The sequence below is a fragment of the Sceloporus occidentalis genome, unplaced genomic scaffold, assembly GCF_023333645.1.
Source record: "Sceloporus occidentalis isolate IW3139 unplaced genomic scaffold, rSceOcc1.0.p SCAF_474, whole genome shotgun sequence".
Lineage (NCBI taxonomy): Eukaryota > Metazoa > Chordata > Lepidosauria > Squamata > Phrynosomatidae > Sceloporus > Sceloporus occidentalis.
The window spans coordinates 93,594-117,447 of record NW_028317454.1 but is presented as its reverse complement, the minus strand read 5'-3'; the positions used below and the strand labels follow the sequence as shown (position 1 = coordinate 117,447).

Genomic DNA, 23,854 nt, shown 5'->3' with positions numbered 1-23,854 from the left:
GTATGTATAAATAATGCTAGTTTTGTGTGAAATTTAGACAATATCATTAAGGTATTACAAGAAATAATTAGGTAAATATATTTCACAGTACATGAATAAGGCTAAGCCTAGGGGCATAGAATTAAGATTTTATTTTATTTTTTTAGTACCTTGTTATGAATAGTAAAGTAGTAGGTGCTCAGTAGAAAACAAAATAATCAAAGAAAAATCCTATTTATATCATAACAAACAATCCCACTCAAAAAGCGATCACTATAAATTAAAAAATTAAAAATACACATACATTTCTACTCGCATAAAAAATGCTACCCTACTGGATCTCTACGTTCTTCACGTGGGCTATGGCTGTCCTCCTCTATTATCACCTACTTGACTTAACCTCTTGCTCTCACCCTCCTTCTCAATATTCAAGAAACGTTTCAAAATTCCAAAATCCACAGTCTTTGCATCTAGAACCCTCATAGTTTATGTGTCACTAATACAACTCCTGCAGCGCTATCTACAGTACTATGTTTCTCTACTCACATTCCATCTAGTATGTAAGATTGAGAGCCCCTTTACCTAATGTATCACTATGCCTTAGTCTGTCAATTCTAGTTTTATCACAGGCTTAGAATATATGTAATGAAAGATGCGCTGTGTTAATTGTTGGCGGCATATAAATAAAGCACAATAATAATAATAATAAAGCATTTATTCATAATCAAACATTTTTGTTTCTGTAAATCACATTTTTATGTTACATAAAAAAAGATTTGGCCCATTTAGTCTGCCCATGTAGCAATTCAGAACTTGATCAGTCTTTGGTCTTGTATTGATTGCAGGATAGCTTTATGGTTTTGTTTGCATTCGCTTAACCAGCAGTAACTGTAATAAAATACATGAATTAATACAGTTTTTTTATTCATGCAACACAGCACAACCAAAATACCAAATAAAGGAACCGTGAAGCATCACACTCCTTAGAGAATGAAGAAGCACACCAAGGAATGTGAAAAATGTTAATTGTGTCTTTTGTGATGAGGCAAGAATAGAAGTGAACGGGTTAAGAGGCGTGTACTAGTATAGTGGGCGGGGTAAGGGGAGTGAAGTTCTCTAATTTCTTCCTTAGTCTTGTGTAACAATTTCTTGCACTGCTGTTCTGGGGAGAGTACGATTTACACGCCCAGTGGGCAGGATCTGACTGCCATCAGAGAAGAAACTATTCGAATTCAGTCAATTCCCTGATGTAGCAACAGGCTGCATAGTTGCAAACATTGCCTTAAGGGGCTTGCAGACTACTTTCTGATCTCTCCTTCTAGTGCATTGAAGACGATACCTCAAGGAGGAGGTGTGAAGAAGGAATGATCGATGGATATTTATTATAGATGGCATGCTGATCACACTATAGATCTACCTAATTCTGAGACACTACAGCAGAGACTTTAACTGGAAGCGGTGGGACAGGTGCTGTAAGGTGAGGAAGGAGCTGGGTCGTTTGGACTTTTGGATTTTATTTGAAGAAGACCTTGGATATTGTAGTTGGCTGTAGAAGGTGACATTGTTCTGCCTGTGGGGCTTGACCAAGCTGATGCAGACTAATCTCTAAAGAGGGAAGCCCTTTAAAGAAAGTTCCCCTACCTGCAACTGGTTCCTGGTGAGAAAAGAGATGAGTAGTGAAGGGGTCTCTTTTTCAGTCCCTGTGTCACCAATGCCAGTGCCGGAGTGCTGTATGTATGAAGACAAAATGGAACACAGGTTTCAAGGGGTAGCAGCAAGCAGTTGTGCAAGTGGGGGCAGGAGACTCCCTGCAGCTGGTAGTTTCTGGCATGAAGATTACATTCATGGTGCTCATGGGGGAGGAGCGGCTCCTTCCAGATGTGCCAAGGGTTTCCCCCAGACTGGCACCAGCAGTGGCAATACCCGTACCATTACTGTGGTTTATGTGATCAATGAATGCAGTTCAGAACTGCAAGCCTGTGAAAATGCTGCTCTGCACAGCCTGCAGGAGGCGTGCGAGAGACAAGGGGCTGCACTGGAGGCTTTGCACTTTGGCAAACTGGACTTTGGAGAGACTGCAGTTCTTGATCGCTTCTACAATGCAGGTGAGTCAGACAGATGTATTCAACGGAAGGAGTTTTATGGCAGATTACAGTATCACTACGTCACAAATAGTGTAAAAATGACAATTCTATGTCATGTTAAGATAATTAGTTATTTGGAGGAAAGCTTGAGTGTTGATCATCTATTCTGTTATAGAGAAACACTGTTACTCTCCTTTAAAATGTAATATCGAGTCTTGGGAAATATTGAAAGATATTATACTCATTATGTAAATATATATATATATTTCAAAAAACAGATGGAATAAGTATCTTGTGATAATACCTTTTTTATTGGACTAACAGAATTTTGGAATGACAAGCTTTCGGGAGCTCTTCTCCCTTTCTCAAGTCTAAAACATTTCGGAGCAAAACGACACATAGAATTCAATGTTGTGTGGCAGGGGAGGGGGGCTTACTACCCAGATCTGATAAGAGAGGGTGAGATGTTGTAAAAGTATGTGTCCCTCCAGAGGGTCATAAATGTTCTGAGTGGGGAATTATAGTCCAATAAAAAAGGTATTATCACAAGATACTTATTCCATCTGTTTTTGATATTGACACCACTGGACTAATACGGCTACAACCTCTACTCTCTCTCTCTCTCTCTCTCTCTCTCTCTCTCTCTCTCTATCTATATATATATATATATATATATAATCTTCTGTGAGATAATATTGTTGTAGTCAGGGCTTTGAAACTTGGGATTCCACTGTAGTGTAATTAGCAGAGACTTTTAAAATGTCCCCACCTTCCTTTCTAAGTGTAACTTTGAGATCTATAAATTAATATAATGCATAAAAGCAACACTCTGGACCGTGGGTAGCAGAATTAGGCAGAGAAAATAAAATGTGATCTTTTTTTTATATTTTTAAAAATATTCAACTGGATACAAAATGATAGATCAGCTGAAGGAGCCTGATGTTCTGGCAATTGAAAGCCTTGTGATTTCTGCCTTGTGGTGTTGTGATCTCTTGCAAGGCAGTGAGGAATGTAGCAGGAAAAAAATCTGCCTTGAGTCAGTGGTACATAAAGTACATGAGGCTTTAGGAATGCAGTACATTACCATGCAATGCACACCTATCCTAGGATAGGCCAGAGTGAATATGAATGGGAGTATTGGCATATTGTAAACCCACAACTGGTTTGTATCAAGTTGTAGGTGTGACAATACATGTTAGCACGATGTTGCAATCTAAAAGTGTCTGTGACAACAAAAATATGCTTTCGCAATTTCAATGAACCGAAAATACGAGTCTGTTTTTAGAAGCTATTCAGAGCAGGATCTGCCTCTAGAAATAGCAGCACATTTTTTGATGAATTCTGGGATCGGACTCCTGTGGGAAAATAAAGGAGCATTAATGACATTCATTAATGTGTTTACAGATTGTTACTGTTTATAACCTCAAAAAGCTGCTGAATTCTGCGTCAATGAAAATACTTATTGTATCTCTGTAAAAATGTTACTTCTGGTGTGTATCATTTTAGACCATATTAAATATATTTGTGAGCATACATCCAGAATAACAGGATGATGGTGTTTAAATCTACAAATGTACGTTATTTCTTTGTTTATGTTATTACACCATGAGTGTTATTTATAAACTACAACTCTAGTACCGTTTTAAAAGTGGAGCAATAAGCAGGGACATTCCATCAGTCACTATGGTGACTACACCACATTTACTACTGTACACCACAACTCATCCTTTTTTAAGGTTGTGTGGAAGAATGTGTCTCGTGGCCTAAAGCACTAATGTCTGTGTCTGAAATGCAAATACCCCTATGCTTTTGTTTTCGGAGTCATAATGGACTAGCTTTACCTTCTGACCACGCCAATTTTTTTCTGAAGGGTCACAGTAGGTCACTGACCTAGTTTCCTTTTATTGATAGGTATAGAGAAGTAATAGTTTATCAATATCAGTCTTTTCCATGAACAGTGAGCCTTACATATGGGACAGCAGAATGGTAGGCAGCACTAGGCTTTGTGCCACCCAGGCAGTGGCGTATTCTGTCTGGCAGCTTTACCACAGGCTGTGTGTGTCAGGCCTTGGGCAACAACCTCAATGAATGCACCAGTGATTCTTACCATGGACAGTGGTATCCTTATAATGCTGGTGTAACTTGCTGTAAGATCTACTGAGGTGCCTTGCTACTAATGTAATATGTGACATTGAGTTGATACATGATAAATTCATTCACAATGTGTGTGGTTTATGTCATCTATTTACACAAGTCCTGTAAAGGCAGGTTGACAAATGTTATCAATATTAAAGTACTCCATCTTGCGAGCCCCAATGTTTTCTATTTCCTCTCCAGCTTTTCTGGTCCTATGGCTGCTATGGAGCAGTTAAAGTATGTAACACAATGAACAATATGCAAATGATACAAGTCTTTACAAGACACAGAGGGATCACATTTGAACCCCTCCAGTAGTGGGCAAAACATCAACAGTGTTCCCCTGTGACAGCATCACACAGCAGTTTTTATTTTTTATTTTATTCTTCATCAGTGGTATAAAAAAAATACCAATTCCAGGGTCATGTGTGACTAACAATTATCGAAGAAATTGAATAATGCATGAACATTGCCCAACTATAGTTCTTCCGTCAGGAGCATTGTGAACCATTTGCACAGCAGTTTCTTTACGATCGCCCTCCTTGCCAAATACCAAAAGTGGTTTCATTTCCTTGAATATTCAATAATGAGTCAGAATTCAAAGTGCATATTGCTGATATTTTTGGGTTTACATATTCCTTTCCTAAGAAAGGTCTTCTTGGGAAGTTAATCACCATAAACAAGTCCACTTGTGTTGCCTAGATAATCAGGGAATATATTCTTTGAAAAGCCCCTCTCCAAAACAGCCATGTATGTGGTTATCTTTTGACATACTCCCATTAGCTGTATTTTTGGTTAATGTTTATACAAAGCAAATAGATTGCTACTTTTTAGTTAGGCTTTCAAGAGTGGATGTGATGGAGTTATAATAGAACTTTAAACTCAACTTCACAGAAGCATTCACTTAAGAAAGGAGAAAACATCCCTTTTTTATTCCATTTATTGTGTGTAGCAGAGGCATAAAGCTTGTTACCAGCCGATGATTTTGTTTGGGTGATACGGTACCAGCGTCACTCATGCTACCCAAGAAAAAGAAAAAATATAAATGAGTCTGGCCTTTATGCAGAATTACAATTTAACAAAAAGAATATGTACCCACACTATTGTAACTGGTAAACTGGACCAGCCACCACAAGAAAAGGTTGGGTACTGCCTTATCTTGTAGTGATTATATTTGTTTGCAATGTAAATTTTCCTGCATTTTCTGGTCTCACGCAATTACGAGAAGCACTTTTTTCTACCTTAGGGAAGGGTGTGAATCTGGGCAATCAGCTCAAACAACAGCACATTAATCAAGTGCTCTTTTAGCAGTAAATATCTAACCCATCAAAATGATGTATCTGTTTTCTTAGAAACTGTAATTTATTCTGTGTAAAAGGACCATAATTTGCACCAATAGGTGCCATCTACAGTATTTATTTGGTCCTGGAGTGTTTCTTTGTACGTAGCCTAATACTTTAGCAGGGTTACTAGAGTGGAATTAGTAACCCTGCCTAGCAACATTTAAATGTTTAAAGTCTTTGGCTTTGTGAAAAAGAAATTTAGGCAATTCTCAGAAGGCTGAAGGTGTTTTGTGTAAAGTCATGATCGCACTTTTGCTGTGATCCTCATACCTTCTGCTGTGAGTGCAGTCTTCTGCCATTGTATTTCACCCAACCAGGCATATACACCAACACAGTAAGTAACAGTAAATAATTCCAGGAGTCTGCTTCATTCCAATATAGTATATAAAATACTTTAATAGGAATGATAACGTATTCCAGCATAATGCAGACAGAAATAAATCAATAAAATTACCGGTATCTGTATTTTCTATATTACCTAAACGTACTGTGAAAATTATGAATATAATTTAACTGTGAAGTTAAATAAAGTAAATGTAGTACTTCTCCTTAGTAGTTCTCAGGCAGCCTCCCTACTCCTGACTTTTGGTCATCAAGGACATTTTTTGTATGTAGAAAGACTGCAAATATATATATAAGGCTTTGCATTAGCCAAGAGACTGTGTGGAGGCAAAGCCGGCCTTAGGTGTTCTGGCGCCCTGTGCGGACTACTCCTCTGGCGCCCCCCCATCCCAAAAAAAGAAAGGAATAAAAACTTGTAACAAAGTTACAAACAAGTCCAAAAATAGTTACCGGCACTCCAGGGACTTTCCAAATAACCACACAAACAACTTCGGTTTTCAAGTCTATATATATCATATATATATATGATTAACAGCAATCACATTCCTATCATGCCCAGGCATACCCAGATTCCAGGATTTACTCGCAGACTTGGCATGATAGGAGTATGATTGCCCTATCTACCCCTTCTCACTCTCTTCTGCCGTATCTACCCCTTCTCAATCCCTTCTCCCTATCTACCCCCTTTCCCCTGTCTCACTCCCTTCTCCCTATATACGCCCTCCTAACTATCTACCCTTTCCCTCTTTGAAGTTCACTTACCTTTCAGGAGTCCTGCGGTGGGGGTGCAAGGCCTCTGCCTCCCAGCTCTGCCACTGGATGGAACAGTATAGAATGATGGGAGTTATGATGTACTTTTAGAGCATAATTAGATCATGAAAAAGACATTGGAAATGGTACAGCATAACACCCATCACTCTCACACACTTACCAATCCACACATATACTAATCCACACGTATACCAATCCACACGTATACCAATCCACACGTATACCAATCCACACGTATACCAATCCACACATATATACCAATCCACACATATATACCAATCCACACGTATACACTAATCCACACATATATACCAATCCACACATACCAATCCACACATACATACCAATCCACACACATACCAATCCACACACATACCAATCCACACACATACCAATCCAGACGTATACCAATCCACACGTATACCAATCCACACGTATACCAATCCACACGTATACCAATCCACACGTATACCAATCCACACGTATACCAATCCACACATATATACCAATCCACACATATATACCAATCCACACATATACACTAATCCACACATATATACCAATCCACACATATATACCAATCCACACATATATTCCAATCCACACATATATACCAATCCACACATATACACTAATCCACACACATATACCAATCCACACATATATACCAATCCACACATATATACCAATCCACACATATATACCAATCCACACATATATACCAATCCACACATATATACCAATCCACACATATATTCCAATCCACACATATATACCAATCCACACATATACACTAATCCACACACATATACCAATCCACACATATATACCAATCCACACATATATACCAATCCACACATATATACCAATCCACACATATATACCAATCCACACATATATTCCAATCCACACATATATACCAATCCACACATATACACTAATCCACACACATATACCAATCCACACATATATACCAATCCACACATATATACCAATCCACACATATATACCAATCCACACATATATACCAATCCACACATATATACCAATCCACACATATACTAATCCACACGTATACCAATCCACACGTATACCAATCCACACGTATACCAATCCACACGTATACCAATCCACACATATATACCAATCCACACATATATACCAATCCACACATATATACCAATCCACACATACCAATCCACACATACATACCAATCCACACACATACCAATCCACACACATACCAATCCAGACGTATACCAATCCACACGTATACCAATCCACACGTATACCAATCCACACGTATACCAATCCACACGTATACCAATCCACACGTATACCAATCCACACGTATACCAATCCACACATATATACCAATCCACACATATATACCAATCCACACATATATACCAATCCACACATATATACCAATCCACACATATATTCCAATCCACACATATACACTAATCCACACACATATACCAATCCACACATATATACCAATCCACACATATATACCAATCCACACATATATACCAATCCACACATATATACCAATCCACACATATACACTAATCCACACACATATACCAATCCACACATATATACCAATCCACACATATACACTAATCCACACATATATACCAATCCACACACATACCAATCCACTCTCACTGAATGCTTTCCTACCTTTCCTCTTTTCTCCTTACAGCTCCTTTTCCTCCTCTTCGTTCTTCTTCTTCAGTTCTTCTGTCTTCTTCCGGGTCAGAGGGCACGGACAGCGGTGGGCGCGGCTTCAGTGTTGTGCGCCGGGATCTGACAACAAACCCCGGCGCACAGCAGCTGTTGCCGCGCGGATCACAAGGGAGCGGTATCGGAGGTCTTTAACAGACCTCCGGCTCCCTTGAGTGATGTTAAGCCGGGTTCAAGGGAGATCCTTGAACCGGCTTAAAATCACTCAAGGGAGCCGGAGGTCTGTTAAAGACCTCCGATACCGCTCCCTTGCGAGCCTGCTCATCCAGCGGCGGACATTACTGTCTGTCTCTGGAGGGGTGCCGCTCGCCCCCCCCCCCCGCTAGGTACGCTGCTGGCGGCAGCGGTACGCTACGGTGGCGGCGGCGCCCCCTGGAGTGTGGCGCTCTGTGCGGTCGCACAGGTCGCACACCCCAAAGGCCAGCCCTGTGTGGAGGTATGCAGATGGTCTCACCCGATTGATAATTTCAACAATCCCCATATAGCAGGACACAAAAAGTCTTTAAATCAGGAATGCGTAACCAAGTTTTGAGAGCTGAAAGCTCAACAGATGATAAATACCATGTTGCCAAGTGATGCACTTGTTTGGTTATGTGTTGGAGAAATCCTAGTACCATGGAACATTTGCTAATGTGGTTGCTGTGTTAGGCTATAATGGGATCCTAAACATCACTTGATCATTTCATATTTGCAAATCCTTATCAATTCCTGCCCTATAGGGTTCTGCTTAGCTAGTATGGGATAGAGTTGATTCACTATTCCCCAGGCATCCACCAACATCAATAAGTACATAGGACTTGATGTGTTGTAGCTGAATTGAGTTGATTCCTTTAGCCTGACACAGCACGAGGAGCCTCACAGACTAAACGATGGCCAACAAGCATTTAGCACTCAATCTCACATTCTCACATGCAGGCAAAAAATCCGAAGTTGTTGTTGAATGTCTACGTACTCAATCTAGAGTTCATCTGCATTATTTTTAATGTGAAGTAGTTTTGCTCTTTGTGGATTTATTGCAAGAAACGACATGCTGGCGGATACTGTATATCTAAAATAACCACAAAAGGTATTTTCACATGGAAAGCAAAATTTTACCAATGACCTTGTACACCTAATTTTAAGAATAAGAAATTATGTTTTGCATTCAGGGTTCTACGCTAACTTTTTAAAAGCAGTCCACTTGAAACATATGTAATTATACTATTATTACTATTTATTTATTTATTTATATAGCGCCACAATATTCTGCAGTTTTGAATAAGTAAGGAAATAATTAACCTGGCTTTCTTAATTTCATGATGGCATGTGAGCTGGCCACCAGTTGTGAATACATTCTCAGATATAATGCCAGAAGTATTAGTATGAATATCTGGTCTGAAAAATCTGTAAACTAGAGTGTTTTTACCTTCTATTAAAGGGACACTCCAGCAATCATATTCACTTTATGTGTAAATTAACACGTTGTCCCTCTTTCTAAAGAATCCCCCTGTCATTCCATATAGGTATAGGAGTATGGATCCACAATGCAGAGCTGGAATCTCCTGATGGGCAAAACGCAGCACATGAATAGCATGAACTTAGTGTAAAAGGGACAAAGCAGAATCTTAGTCGAGGCAGGCAGAGCTCGGGTACATTGGAGAATGACTTGAGATGTTAGTACAAAGGAATAAGACAGAAACAAAGATCAAGGCAAGGCAGAGGTCTGGTACACAATTCAGGATCCATTGGTGACTACACAGTTGGATTAGACAACTTGTGGTCAAGGCAAAGAACTGGAAACTGGTGCAGGACTCAGGAGAAGGCAGTAATAAGTGTTGCTCCTTAAATCTTTAAGTAGCGCGTGCAAGCCATCAGGGGAAGGATATTCACCACTGTGGACCAGCAGCATGGAGGGGGAAGGTAAGAACAGCCATGCTGTGCACAGCTTCAATGCAGGAAGAACAAGACCATGACCCCAGGTACCTGCCGCTATTTGTTGAGCAGGACTGGGCGGCAGAGACCCAGGGGAGGCCGTGATACTGCCCATATTCATTTATTTAAATCTTTCAATCACGGAGGAGGAGGGATCCTGCAGTATATTTAATTTTTTTTAACAATATTTAAAGAAGGCATATTAAAGTACATATAAAGTATTAGTTGTAGGAGGCTGTCAGCAACATTATATTTAATATATAATGGAAAGTAAGAGTATAGGACATACTATGGGTATATCTGTATTGCCTAATAATATCCAGTCCCTGTCAAACAAGATTAAGTTACTAAATTACATATTCTAGTGCAAGTAGTATTATGCTATATGTAGAGTGTATGGAATCTCCGTCCCAGCTCCTGCACCTTACATAGAATAAAAATCTCTATGTCTTTACAAGGTAATGTAGAACCAATCTTTGGTAACGTGGCTGCCTGAATTCTAAGAATTCCTTTGTGTTGAAAAAAGGGTGTCTGTTGTGGAACAGTACATTTATAGAGGACTTGTAAAATATTTTACTATTGCTGTGTGGGAACTACGTTGGTAATACCTAAATCCTGAAACAGCAACAAGTTTATAATTTATAATATGTTAACCAAAATTTGATGTCCTGTGCGATTAGAATATATTTTTTAAAACCCATTAATGTTAATGTTTGTATGTAATTAAACGTAACCTAGATTCAAACCTAATGAGCTTGCTAAGCAGGTATACGCAGAGGTTTGAAAGACCTTTATTGACTACATGATATTTTTGACTTTTCGCTTTTGAAACACATGCTGTTTCACGATCATAGAAAATGTTATGACTTTCCTGTTGTTTGAATATGCTAAGGAAAATGTCAAGGATTATTAGGGTCCAGCTTTTTGACTTTTTTAAATTATTTAATCAAGTAGTCGTTTTGGGGCAGAATTGACAAATATTTGTAGAATTTAGAAGTCAGAATAATGTTAGCAAAAGTTAGGAGAGGTTATAATCATCAGGGTGTTACCCAAATATATCACCTTGAGTATTTACTGGTATTCTCGTGTGGTTCAATGAAACCCTTTGAAATGGGAAACTTCAGTGCCAAAAAGGCAGGGAAGCGATCCCATTGAAATGCACATTTAATTACGCATTCATCCTGAAAATCTTTAAGCACTTTAAAGAACTTTATGTATACACACTTCTGTAGAAGATGTGTTTAGCCAAAGGTATCTTCTGCAAGAAAAGGAGCTGGGGGTCGGGAACTATCCAAAACATCAACACCCACTTACACTCAAGTTAGCACCATACTCTAATACCCACACACAAATGCTGACACCATATGCTAACACGCAGTCATACAGTACCTAACACACACAAGCAAACGCTCACAAACATTAACAACATATAATAACACACACTCATCCACACTAAATCCATACATAACAAACATACACTACCGCCATGTAGTACCACACACTAACTCTAACCCTATTCACTTACACATAGATACAAACATGGCCTTTCTTCCATCACCACTGCAGTTCACACAGCACACCCTTCCCTTCCTACCTCTTGCAGACTCCTCACTGCAGCTCGCACTCTCCCTGTATGCTACAGCACTGCTACTGCTACTACAAAAGGGTCATGTAACGTGGGCGCATTGGTAAAAGAACAATAATTAGGAGGGCAAAATATATATATGATGTGTATTTGTTGCCATGTGACCCTCTAAACAAATAATAATATTAACTCTGCATTCAAATTGCTTTTCTTAAATTCCCCTCTCATTTTTAGACAATTTTAGACAATTGTTTCTGTTTATTTTACATGGTCTGTTGCTTTTATGGTATTAGGGCTGTCAAGTGGCTCTTCACTCATAAACCTGTTTAACAGGTTTTAGATTTTATACATTTAGGGCCATTATTTTCGAATAGGTTTTGGCTCATGTTACTTTTGACCAAACTGATATACTGAAATTGATCTGTGGCAGCAGTTAGCTTATGACACACATGGGTGGAACCAATGCCTTACATTGGTTTATGTCAGTAATGGAAGGGTAAACACCCTTTCACAGCCCATGAGACAAGGTTTGTAAAAGCTAGACTGTCAACATGACGTATGAATGATGCTAGAGACAATAGTAGCTTAAAACTGTGCGTGACAGCTTAACATAACTAATACCGGTATTAAAAAAACAAAGTTTTTGGTATAATTGTTTTTTTTCTCAAATAAATTGTGTTTAGGATATTGTCAAATGTAGGCCTTAAATGAATGTAAAATTTAATTTGTGTATTTTAATAAAGCAATCGGTTAGCCTTCACAATAATACTTCACAATTAACAATGCACAGAAGGAATTTCACTTCCAACGGTGATTGAGTTAAGGAAGCATCTATATCTAGAAAACCAGACTTCTCAACAGTGCACCTAATCAGACGTGAACTGTACTAGAAGTATTTATACAAGCGGAAAAGATGTGTTATTTGTTTTCAACTCTTCATTCATTAGTATATACCGTATTAAGTGACCTTTTGTGGGGAGGGAGAGGTCTGTTGTAGAACACAACAGTTGGCCTAAATAATGGGAGATCATACCAATAAAAAAAAAATCTTGGCCAATGTGCTGCAATTGCAGTAATCACCGTAATGGATTATAGAATGTTTCTACTGAATGCACCACAATTAGCCATTTGCACTGAAACGGAATTGTGTTTTTTTGAGGCAATCGGGTTGGAATGTAACAATCAGCTCTTTCCATTTCAGCCTACTAACAGGGGCTTAAGACATTCAATTAATTATATGTATATTTATGGATGATATACATCATAAAAACAGGTCATCAGTGATGTTTAACAGCTTATATTTTATTGTGTAATGCTAACACAAATATCTACGCTTTTATCAAGTAAATGAAAAACATTTTTTACAGAAATTGTTTTGAGAAAACACCCAAACCTTTTTAAAACATTGAGGGTCAATATTTAGGCAACATAAGACAGGAGCTAGCTGTTAGTAGCAGGTAACCACTAATCCAGATTGAAAGCTTTTACTGTGGGTTCCGATTTAAGTCTGTGAGAATTTAGCTGAGCAGTATTCAGGAAATGTCAGAGCTTTAACCTGCCGTGGGTTAAAATAGCCAGAAAACTTGTGTGCTGGGGAAAACCGTCAAGGGGTCAAAGAAGATTTTTGTTTTATTAAGTGTATTCTGTCGAATTCAGTTTAAAAACTGTATATACCATCTATCTCTTGTAAGAAACACACCCTTTGTTTCGGGAATTCCTTGTTGACAGCTTTCTTTCATTCTATATAAGCTTAATGTAATGGGTCTGGTTGTATATTGGGTGAAGACAGGAAAGGATGAAAAGGAAGCCTTAGAGAACGCTTAAGACGAGGTATAGGGAAATGTATGTTCAAGTTAACAACCAATTTGTTTTTTATTATGTCCACAAAAAACTTAAAATAAGATTACAATAAATTAGATGATGAGAGACGATTACACTTTCTCAGCATATGTCCAGACCTGCCTTTAAGGCTTAAGTCTGTAGAACCTAAATTTGCAGATCCTCGCCTATTTACAGGTTCCTCTCAGCATTACTTATGTAGTATGAGGAGCTCAACGTCCCTTTTTAATCTCAATAGTATTAGACCTGCCATATTTCCATCCTGTAAAAAATAGGAAGTAAACATAATAACACTACTATGTTTCACCAGTCAATCAGCCATGTAGTATTGTGGGTTTTTACTTATTATGTATAATGATTTGACAAGTGTCCTTTTGTAATACCTATCCACAGACATAGACACAGTCATCACATGGGTGGAACTGCTTAGCTAGAGGTGAAAACTACCTTATAAGTCTGAGAATGCCCCTCTGTGAGTGGGATCTGATGTTGTACAAACCTATAAACTGCTCATTTGCTTTCATATTTTCATAAAAAGCTTTCTTTCTATTTATCACTCTGCTGGGTAATACTTTAGCTCTGTCTGTCTGTGAGAATACTTAGAGCCATCCCGTTATGTGTAGCTTTCAGTTTAATTGCCCTGCCGCTGATTACAGTTAATTACATAAGGCGTCAGCCAAGTCTACAACAAGGAACTTAAAAACTACACTCCTATGAGAGTGACATAACATATCATCTAAATGGCTTAGATTAGAAGTATTCTCAAACCTTTCTGTTGTAACAAGGTCTCATTGTGAATCTTTAAGAATACTGTCTGCGTGAAAACCAAACTATAGGCTTTTAATATGACAGACACTTATTGATATTAACTATACATTCACTTGGTATGTGATACATACTGGTTTAAACATGTCAGCCTGCCCAAATTCAATATTTTATCGTTCAGTACACTAAATAAACCAAGATAACATAAAAAATGTATATAAGCGCACCCTTTAGATGCGACGATCCTTCCTCAATTGCAGGCTCTCAGGGACAAGTAAGCTATTTTATGAAATGGGGGATAAGCCGGGCAAATTGCTGGCAAGGGCTTTTAGAGCCAAACGGGCAGCAACATTTATTCCTAAAATTAGGAATTCAGAGGGATATATAGTACATACTTCAGATGAAATTGCCAGGTGCTTCCACAACTTTTATACAAAGCTCTAAAATCTTCCCTCCCTGCCAGATACTAACGCTTCATATTTTGAATTGGTGGATGATTATTTATCTTAACACTTGCCAAGGAGTTTGATTGCGGAGGCTAGGGATTGTTTGGATACACCTATTTCTCTTAGCGAGATTGATGCGGCACTGAAAGTAATGACCGCTGGTAAATGTCCTGGTCCTGATGGCTTTACCATAATTTGTTATCGGCATTTCTTTCCAGTTTTGGGCCCCCACCTTGTTACCTTATTTAACCTTTTGGCAACAGGTGCTTCTTTGGACCCCCAAACCATCAGGGTTGTCCCCTTTCACCTCTCTTGTTTATTTAATCATGGAGCCGCTTGCCTGTGCACTCAGAGCCAATCATAATATTTTGGGGGTTCAGATTGGTGAGGTCACGCATAAGCTCGCAATTTATGCTGATGATATGATGTGTATTACGGCTGACCCTGAATCTTCGTTGTCATATATTATTGAGGAGTTGGACGTATTTAATGCCCTTTCTAATTATAAAATCAATCTGCAAAAGTCAGAGATCCTTGGCGTTGATATTCCGACGGAGGTGCAGACTAACCTTACTAATAGCTTGCCTTTTCGTTGGTGTAAATCTGCCATACAATATTTAGGTATTTGGATTTAGGCTGACTCCAAGCAACTCTTTCCCTTGAATTTTCAGGCTCTACTTACCACCGTGGGGACCGACTTGCGTAAATGGGCAGTACCACATATTTCGTGGTTAGGTCATATTAGTGTAATTAAAATGAATATCCTCCCCCGTTTTTTGTTTTTACTACAAGCGCTTCCAATTTTTATACCGAAGTCCTTTTTTTTAAAGCTTGTCAGAAAGTTTTTACCAAATCTATTTAGGGGAGATGGTCCCCTAGATTAGCCTTATCTCACTTGATGAAACATAAACCGCACGGCGGTCTGGGTTTGCCAAACATAGAGCTTTATTGGCGGGCTTCCCATCTACGTCAGTTAATTGAATGGTCTTTATTTGTGCCAAAGCACGAGAGTGGAGGCATGTGAGTCAGATTGGAGTCTGTTCCTCCTTTGTGCAGATAGTTACTCTTTTATTTGTACTCTGTAAGATAAAGTATCATAAAGTTTCATTACAGTTAAAGTTATAGGGACAATGAAAAAGGCACTTACCTGACACAGACATGGCAGCTCTGCGGCAGGAGCTGCCCTCCTCCTCCATTGTGGCTTTTCTAGCCACTGATTGCCTGTCTGAAATCAATGGGAGCGCTTTCCACACATACACATGCATTTTCAAGCCATGGAGCCAGAGCCGACTGTATGTAGTATATCACGTGTATGCCAAACACATTTCCTTCATGATTTTTAGCTGTGGGGTGGATAAAGAGCAAATGCATGTGCTTAGAATTTAAAAGAACCATTCATTAAAGTGAATATGATTGCTGGAGTGTCCCTTTAAAGTTCCCACTCGAATGACACCAATGATGACCCTATAAGTCCTTGATGAGCTGGAGTACTAATTGTTCTCTTTAAAATGTTGTCACGGAAACGCTCCATTAATGCTTTTTCTTGGGACCTCAAACATCTGTTAAGTGCAAGGCGTTCAATCTTCCCACAAAGAGGGACACACAGGTATGGCCCCAAAATTCTTATTGCCCGAAACTATAGTAGTGACGCTCAAAAGATGAAGTAGAAGGCACATGAATTGCGGAGATTAATGTCCTCCTTTAGGACAGACTGTAGCATTCATCAGATGAATGCTGACACATTTCCAGTTTGACTCTTAGTGGGTTTGCTATTTTTTCATCCTTTGTTTTGACAGGATACGAATGTATGTCTGGTTTGGTTTCTGTCGAGTGATTACAGTTGTGTGATGCATCAGGTCTATCGTGGTTTACAGAACATCTCCTACAGATTGTGTTGCCAGCACTCTGAACCCTACTTAGAGAGACGGATGTTTTTAATAAATATTTTGTGTTTTAGTTACTTTTACTACTTGGTGTGGGAAAACAATATTGTTTTTTTGTTAGGGGGAGGTGGTATTTTTACGGCTACATCATGTAATGTGATTTACAGTTTGCTTTAAACTAGGTAACTACATTTTAACCTGAAAAATAAAGTATATAGCTTTCCCTAGGTAAAGTGTAAGCTGTTTTTCTAAGGTTGTACCTTAAATGTATTCTGTAACATAAAATCGCCTCCCGTGCGGGAAAATGTGTCCTGACCCCAAAACGCATACTGTAAAGTAAACTGTATAACAAATGTTGTATTTTTTTATTAGTATTTATTTAGTTCTCCTTTTTAATCACACTATCATTGAAGAAACCACACCTATTAAGTTTAATCCTTATAGCCTCCCTGTGGTCTCTAATAATGTTTCTTAATGAAACAGTTTGCTTATGCCTGAAAAAGATTCTGAGCATGACTGCGCCTTCAATAATAGTTGATAGTAAGTGGATTGTGCGGCGTTAATTATACTGCTTATTACATGCTGACTTTTGGCATGTTATCAGAGCCGGAGGGGGAGAGTCATTAGCAGTGGTCAGCGTGACTAATTCATGATACTCGCTGAGTCATACTCGAAGCCAGCCTCGTGTTCTACTAGCAATGTGTTTACACAACATTACATCATTCTTTATTCATCCCACATTTTTTGACACATTTTGTCTTGTAACTGGAAGAGCTGCTATATATAATGCATGGTTAATGTTGTAACATAATCACACAAGTGTAACAATTTATTATGCAAGAACTTTATGAGAATTCCTTAAAAAAAATAAGTATATCATGTGCCAGGAATGTGTTTGGGTGTTTCAAACAGCCAAACGTCTCACAAAACCAGGGTCACTGAGGAAGCAGTGCACTACAGCTCCTACAAAGCACTGTAATATGTAGATGTTTCGGGACCCAGCAGTAGCACAGCAGGTCATACTCGCTGCTCAGAAGAAAGGCTCTGTGCAGTGAAGGTAGCTAGGTGGAAAAAGAATGTGTGTGCGCGCCAGTGTGCAGTGTGACAACGTACAATGATAGACTGTGTGTGTCAATGCACCATGTTAGACTATGTGTGTGTCCATGTACAATGTTAGGTTGTATGTGGGTGTCAGTGTGCAGTGGAAGACTGTGCATGTGTTAAGCGCACTGGTGTTAAGTTTAAAAATGTCAATATTAACTAATATACTAGAACCCTTCCAGGCCTTGAAATATGTAAAAGAATGGGGGTAGAGGGGCACCAATCAGAGGCAAGAAAAATTAGACTGTGGGAAGGAGAGCAAATGCAAGGTAGCTACAGTGCTTTTATTAATGACATTTTTAAGAATGAATGCCAAAGTATACACATAGTACTTTAATATGCATTCTTGTTCAGTGTGGGCAGCAGGGACAATAAACTGCCATTTTATTACACAGGCACTGACAAAAAAATGGTTATGCTAAAATCTGTAACTGCAACAATTCCCTTTTAAATCGTAATAATAATGTATATTTAACCTATTTGTGTCCCTTAGGATATACTATACTATAAACAGGCCCTACTGTTGATGACCTAGGACATAATAGTATGTCCTATGATCAGCAGTAGCTTCCTGCTGACCAATATAATGTAACGGCTCAGCCCGCCAGTACAACCAGAATAACAGAGAATGCCTGAAGTTTGGGCATTCTCTGCTGGTAGTGTCAGTACTGACACTGCAGGAGGCAATATTAAGGTTCCCAGAGGGTCTATCCATGAACACTGGCAATGCTTGCTGATCACTTCTGACGCGGTCAGACCCCCCTCTAGGCACTATACACACCCCGACAAAGGTGTTGCCGTTTGTACACCTGTTATGTTGGTGTGTCGGGGGGTATGTTTAAGTGGTTAATCCATTGGAGAATTTCAGCTTGCCTATATCATCCCAGCTAAAAATGTATTAAATCTAATTGGAAAATAGCTGTTCTCATATGTTTAGCTGGGCAACCTAACGGTTTAGGATTCACTTTAAGATTACATTTTGCTTTGCTTTGTTTCTGTTTTTTTTCCCAATTATGTGTTTTTCACAAAACTTTTTTCCCAGTAAGTATCATGTTACTTTTCAATTTGCTTTTTTAATTAATTTCTAGCTGTCACCTCGAATGACGGCGTGGATGTTCATTTTTGTTCTCTTTGGGGCTTTCTGATGCAGTGATTATGACATTTTGTTGTTTTGTACATCTTCAAGAAGGTTTTTCCAAGTGTCCTTTTTTCACTCATAATATTAATCTTCAGATGTCTAAAGAGATTTACGTAACAGCTGTTAAGTACTGAATTTTTTTCTTTTATATATGGCACAAGTTTTTTTGTGTAGTGTTCAAAGATATTGCTATGTCATTTTAAATGTAACCATACAGCAGTTAAATATTGTTTAAAACAAGGTTGTTAAATCTAATTTCTGTTATTACTAGAAACATCTTGTGTTCCAAAAAGTGTAGTATATTTCCCATGTTTCTCATTTTTCAAGACACTATATACAAACCTTCTCAGTAAAAGACTTGCCCTTTAGCCCCTTAGCTACACTTCTTACTACATTACCTAAAGCAAATGGCGATCGAAGCCATTAATGGAGTCTCTTTAAACTACAATGCTAATATTACAACTCCTATTCTAATTTATTTAAGCTCACATGACCTTTGGCGCACATAACTAATGGTTCTTGGGTAAAAATCCAAATCCAAAATGTCTGGTGTATGCACCATAATTTGGACTCACTCAACATTTGCTTAACAATGTGTAACTCTTGCAGAGGAACTAAATGTATGGGTTTGTATCGCTCTTTTGACGTGTACAGAGAAAGGCTGATTGACAACTCTTGGTTTCCTATTGCCAAATCTCAGGGCTTGGAGGGGGTCCCCTTTAGCTAAGAATCTAGTCCTATTTCATACCACATGAGACAAAATATTTATGGTAGTGGCTTGGTTATAGGAATTGAGTGCCTTACAGTATCTTCTAAATAATAGTTCATATCTACTCCCAAATAAAGAATCTTCATTTCCAGCAGATTCCCAGAAGCAAATTAGGGTCAAAAGCATCTACTATAATGTGTCCTTGGTCCATGATAAGGCCTGTGGCCAAATAGTTAGAGGTTATAAAGTATCCCCAGCACTATAAAACCATTCGTTAATTCTGGCCTATCTTGTATATGGTCAAATCTCCTAAATGCTGCTAATTCCAGCACAAATTGGAAAACATGTAAAAATGGTAATGTCTGTATTCATTACTGGCAAACATAAAATGACCTATCCACATTTCGGTTAGACTGTAGTTAATTGTACTTGTGATGGATATGTAGTTCAAGATTGTCATTATTATCCTAATGGCTTTTTCAGGTAGCGCAGTGGGAAGCTTAGGAATGGCTACAAACATTTCCTACACGACAGATCGTTCAATGCAATGTCATCTGAATGAAAGGACATCAAGATTAAAGAGATAATTTGTGCTTCATTTTCTAAAAGCACAGCTGCAAACATAAGTTTAGGGAACAACTTTTTTCTCATGTAATTTCTAGAAGAAAGCAGGAAACGATGACTCAATAGGCTCCTTCATTTGAATTTTAGCATAGCTCAGAATGTCATAGTGCGGATCTTCCTGAATGAGGCATTGTTTTGTGGTGTTAGAAAATAATCTGATAACATACTGCATCATAATCTTGTTTCAAATGTATGCATATATGAGAAAATCCATTAGTTAACACATAGAATGCCAGAATACTGGGATGTGAAATAAACAGTGCGTGCTTATATTTTTTGCACAATTTCACTGTATAGCTGTGAGCAATCTGTTGCCACTACATAAATAAAAGATTAATCAGAACAAAACAGGATGTAAAAACAATTGTGAATTTTCTTTTGTTAAATGTAGCTGTTTCGTACTTGCTTATTATTGAATTTCCCCAGCTTCCTACTGGCAGTATTTCAGATGCTTATAGTAGAAGTAGAACTAAAATCAAGAGCTTGAATACTACTGGAATAAGTGTATGTGTACTTATGTTTTTACCTATTTCCCAATTGCCCAGGTATGGACACCTAAGCAGCTGACATGTAATATTGTCTTAAATAAAAATAAATGTTTAATTTCTGATATATAAAATGCATCTTTTTTAGTTAACACACACCCATGCTAACACCATACAGTAACACACACGTACATGTTAACAGCCTATACTAGCACACTGGCTAACACCATACACTATCACTTGCACACTCTTGCTCCATACCGTATCTCACACACATTGGAGACAGTCACTTTATCACCATACGCTTACACATTCATACGTACATATACACACATACTCTCTTCCTCTCTAATCATCAGTGCAGCTTTGTCAGCTTGCCCTCCTCCTCACCTCACAAGGAGCCCTGTTTTCAATGCAACTAGCACAGTGTGAGCTGCTACCGCTTCCACTGTGGGATCATGTAACGGGCACCTGGTAACCAAGGTGGTATGCACCTGTAGCATCTGCCTTAGCGCATGCATGTGAGAAGCTGTTGCACCAATTATCAGAAAACAAGTGTACATTAAATTCAAATCTCCCAACATTTACAATAGCCAAGCTGGGGAAGCTTGATGTGGGCATGGTGGATCATTAAAGACAAGAGATTTTGAAACGTTCACAGATTTTATTAAACACCTGCTACATTCATAAACATAAACTGCAATCATGTAAACATATACTCATAACCTGCAACTAGCCTCAGCTAATAACATCATCATTAAGTGCTTAAAAAGTGAACGTCTTAGCTTACTAGGACGGGATACCCCAGGAATGCTAATTAATGTAACAACACATTCTTGGTTTCCTTAGAGTAGACCACGCCAACAAAATTATAGTGCAAACCCTCGGCGTAAGCTGCTCCCTGACGAACAGACATTGACATATAAGACGGGCAAAGCTCTTATTAAGTTGGTATTGTCTGTTCTTTGTGCTTTTTTTATGAGTTTACAGTGCTTTTTTGTCTTGTTTGCAGATATTGCGGTTGTAGAAATGACTGATGCCTTCAGACAGCCTTCGCTGTTCTACCATCTGGGCGTGAGGGAAAGCTTTAGCATGGCCAACAATATAATCCTCTACTGTGATACCAATACTGAATCCCTCCAGTCTTTAAAGGTAGGCCATATATAAATAGGTTTTGTTTAAAGATATTTCAAATGAACATATTAATTATTCAAGTAAATTATTATGGGACATTTTGTTTGGTTTTCTGCTGTCATACATGACATATGAAGCATGGTTAACATATGTTTTCAGTTTGTGTAAAAGTAAAATAGAATCATTAGTACATTCAATGTGTGATGAATATGGACTAGAATACCCTAAGGCTTTTCATAGTAGTTACCTGATTAAATAAAGTCCCTCTCTCCCCTCCAAGTCTATGCATTTAAATAATGTTACTCCCCCAGTACTATGTTGTATAGCACTATTGGTTAAGTATTTTTTTTACATAGTCTTGTGTTGTGTGTTGTTTTCACCATAACCATGATCACTCAGTTGGATAATTTCTTAACAGTACAGTACACTTTCTTAAATAAAGTAACAGCCCACTTACCTCTTTAGCTTTCTTACTATCATCTAGTCCTACAACAGCCACAGGCTCATCCAAAATCTAGTGGCCATATTGACAGTACTAAGAATCATGTGTCCGGAACATGTTGAGCAAAGAAGCAAGCACTGGCACACATTTACTGGGATCCATTCATCTGTCAAAACAACAAAGTAGAAAATAAATTTTGCCCACTTCATTTATAACCTCACCATGTGAACTGCATGGTATAAAACAGACATTGGATCAATCTGCCATCATTGACTTTGCAGCCACTTATATTTAGTTAGACACTCATAATGTCTAGGTTTTTTTTGTTTTTTTTTGTGTTTTTTTTTAAAATATATAAATATAGCAGAGTAACAACAGTATCAAAATGACAACAATAGTAATAGTTCGGCATTTAACACGTGTTCAAATAGCTCACTTAACAACTATTACAAATTTAGTTATCTATCATGTTTTTACTGTTACCAATACATAGTAACATAGTAACATAGTTCATAAGGTTGAAAAAAGACCAAAGTCCATCAAGTTCAACCTATATACATATTGTGTCCCTACTGTGTTGATCCAGAGGAAGGCAAAAAACCCTTATGAAGCAGATGCCAATTGCCCCATACCAGGGGGAAAATTCCTTCCCGACTCCAAATATGGCAATCAGAATAAATCCCTGGATCAACGTTCTGTCCCTATTAATCTAATATCCATAACTTGTAATATTATTGCTTTCAAGAAACTACATAACTAATAGAAAACTTTAATAAACAGATAGTCCAGGTTATTCATAAGATATCTCCTAACCTATTGTTCTAAAGAGAAGAAAAAGAAGACTTAAATGAAGAAGAGGGTTTTAAACACATTCATACTTCATTCACACCATTCTGCCTTCAGAGCTTTCTTGCTTATATATCTTCTGATTTCTTAATGACTATAATCACAAAATGGGGTAGGATATTTAACTAGCCAACATCTCCACACTTTATTAAATTTAAAAAGTTTCTGCTGCGCTTGGTAGAATCTGCGTTCCATTATACATTGATGGTTAATTTGATTTAATACATGTTCTATGTTGATTGGGCTTTTTTGCAGCCAATGTCTCGCTATAATTAATTTCATAGCCAATAGGCATTGAACAACCAAAGCTTTTTGATTAACAGAAATATCCATCAAATTCAAATGTAGCAACGCCTTTTCAGGGGTGGGATCTATATGCCTATTCAGAAGTTCCGATATTATCTTAAATAACTCTTTCCAAGTATGTTGTAGCAAATTACACTTCCACCATATATGTAGATGTGGCGTTCCGATTAAATTTAGCTAATTTCACGGGTGTCATACACCATCTTAATGTAGTCTTATAATGGAGTTCTACC

General features: G+C 38.1%; 1 protein-coding gene across 1 annotated transcript in view; it reads left to right on the top strand.

Annotated features, from left to right (window-relative positions):
* Nucleotides 1–1,690: 1,690 nt before the first annotated feature.
* Nucleotides 1,691–23,854, top strand: part of LOC149271682 (mitogen-activated protein kinase kinase kinase 5-like) — a 93,635-nt gene continuing 71,471 nt past the window's right edge. Inside the window, exons 1-2 of the mRNA XM_089507206.1 lie at nt 1,691–2,084; nt 21,906–22,045. Coding sequence (XP_089363332.1) covers nt 1,691–2,084; nt 21,906–22,045 — 534 coding nt within the window. The remainder of the gene's footprint in view (nt 2,085–21,905; nt 22,046–23,854) is intronic.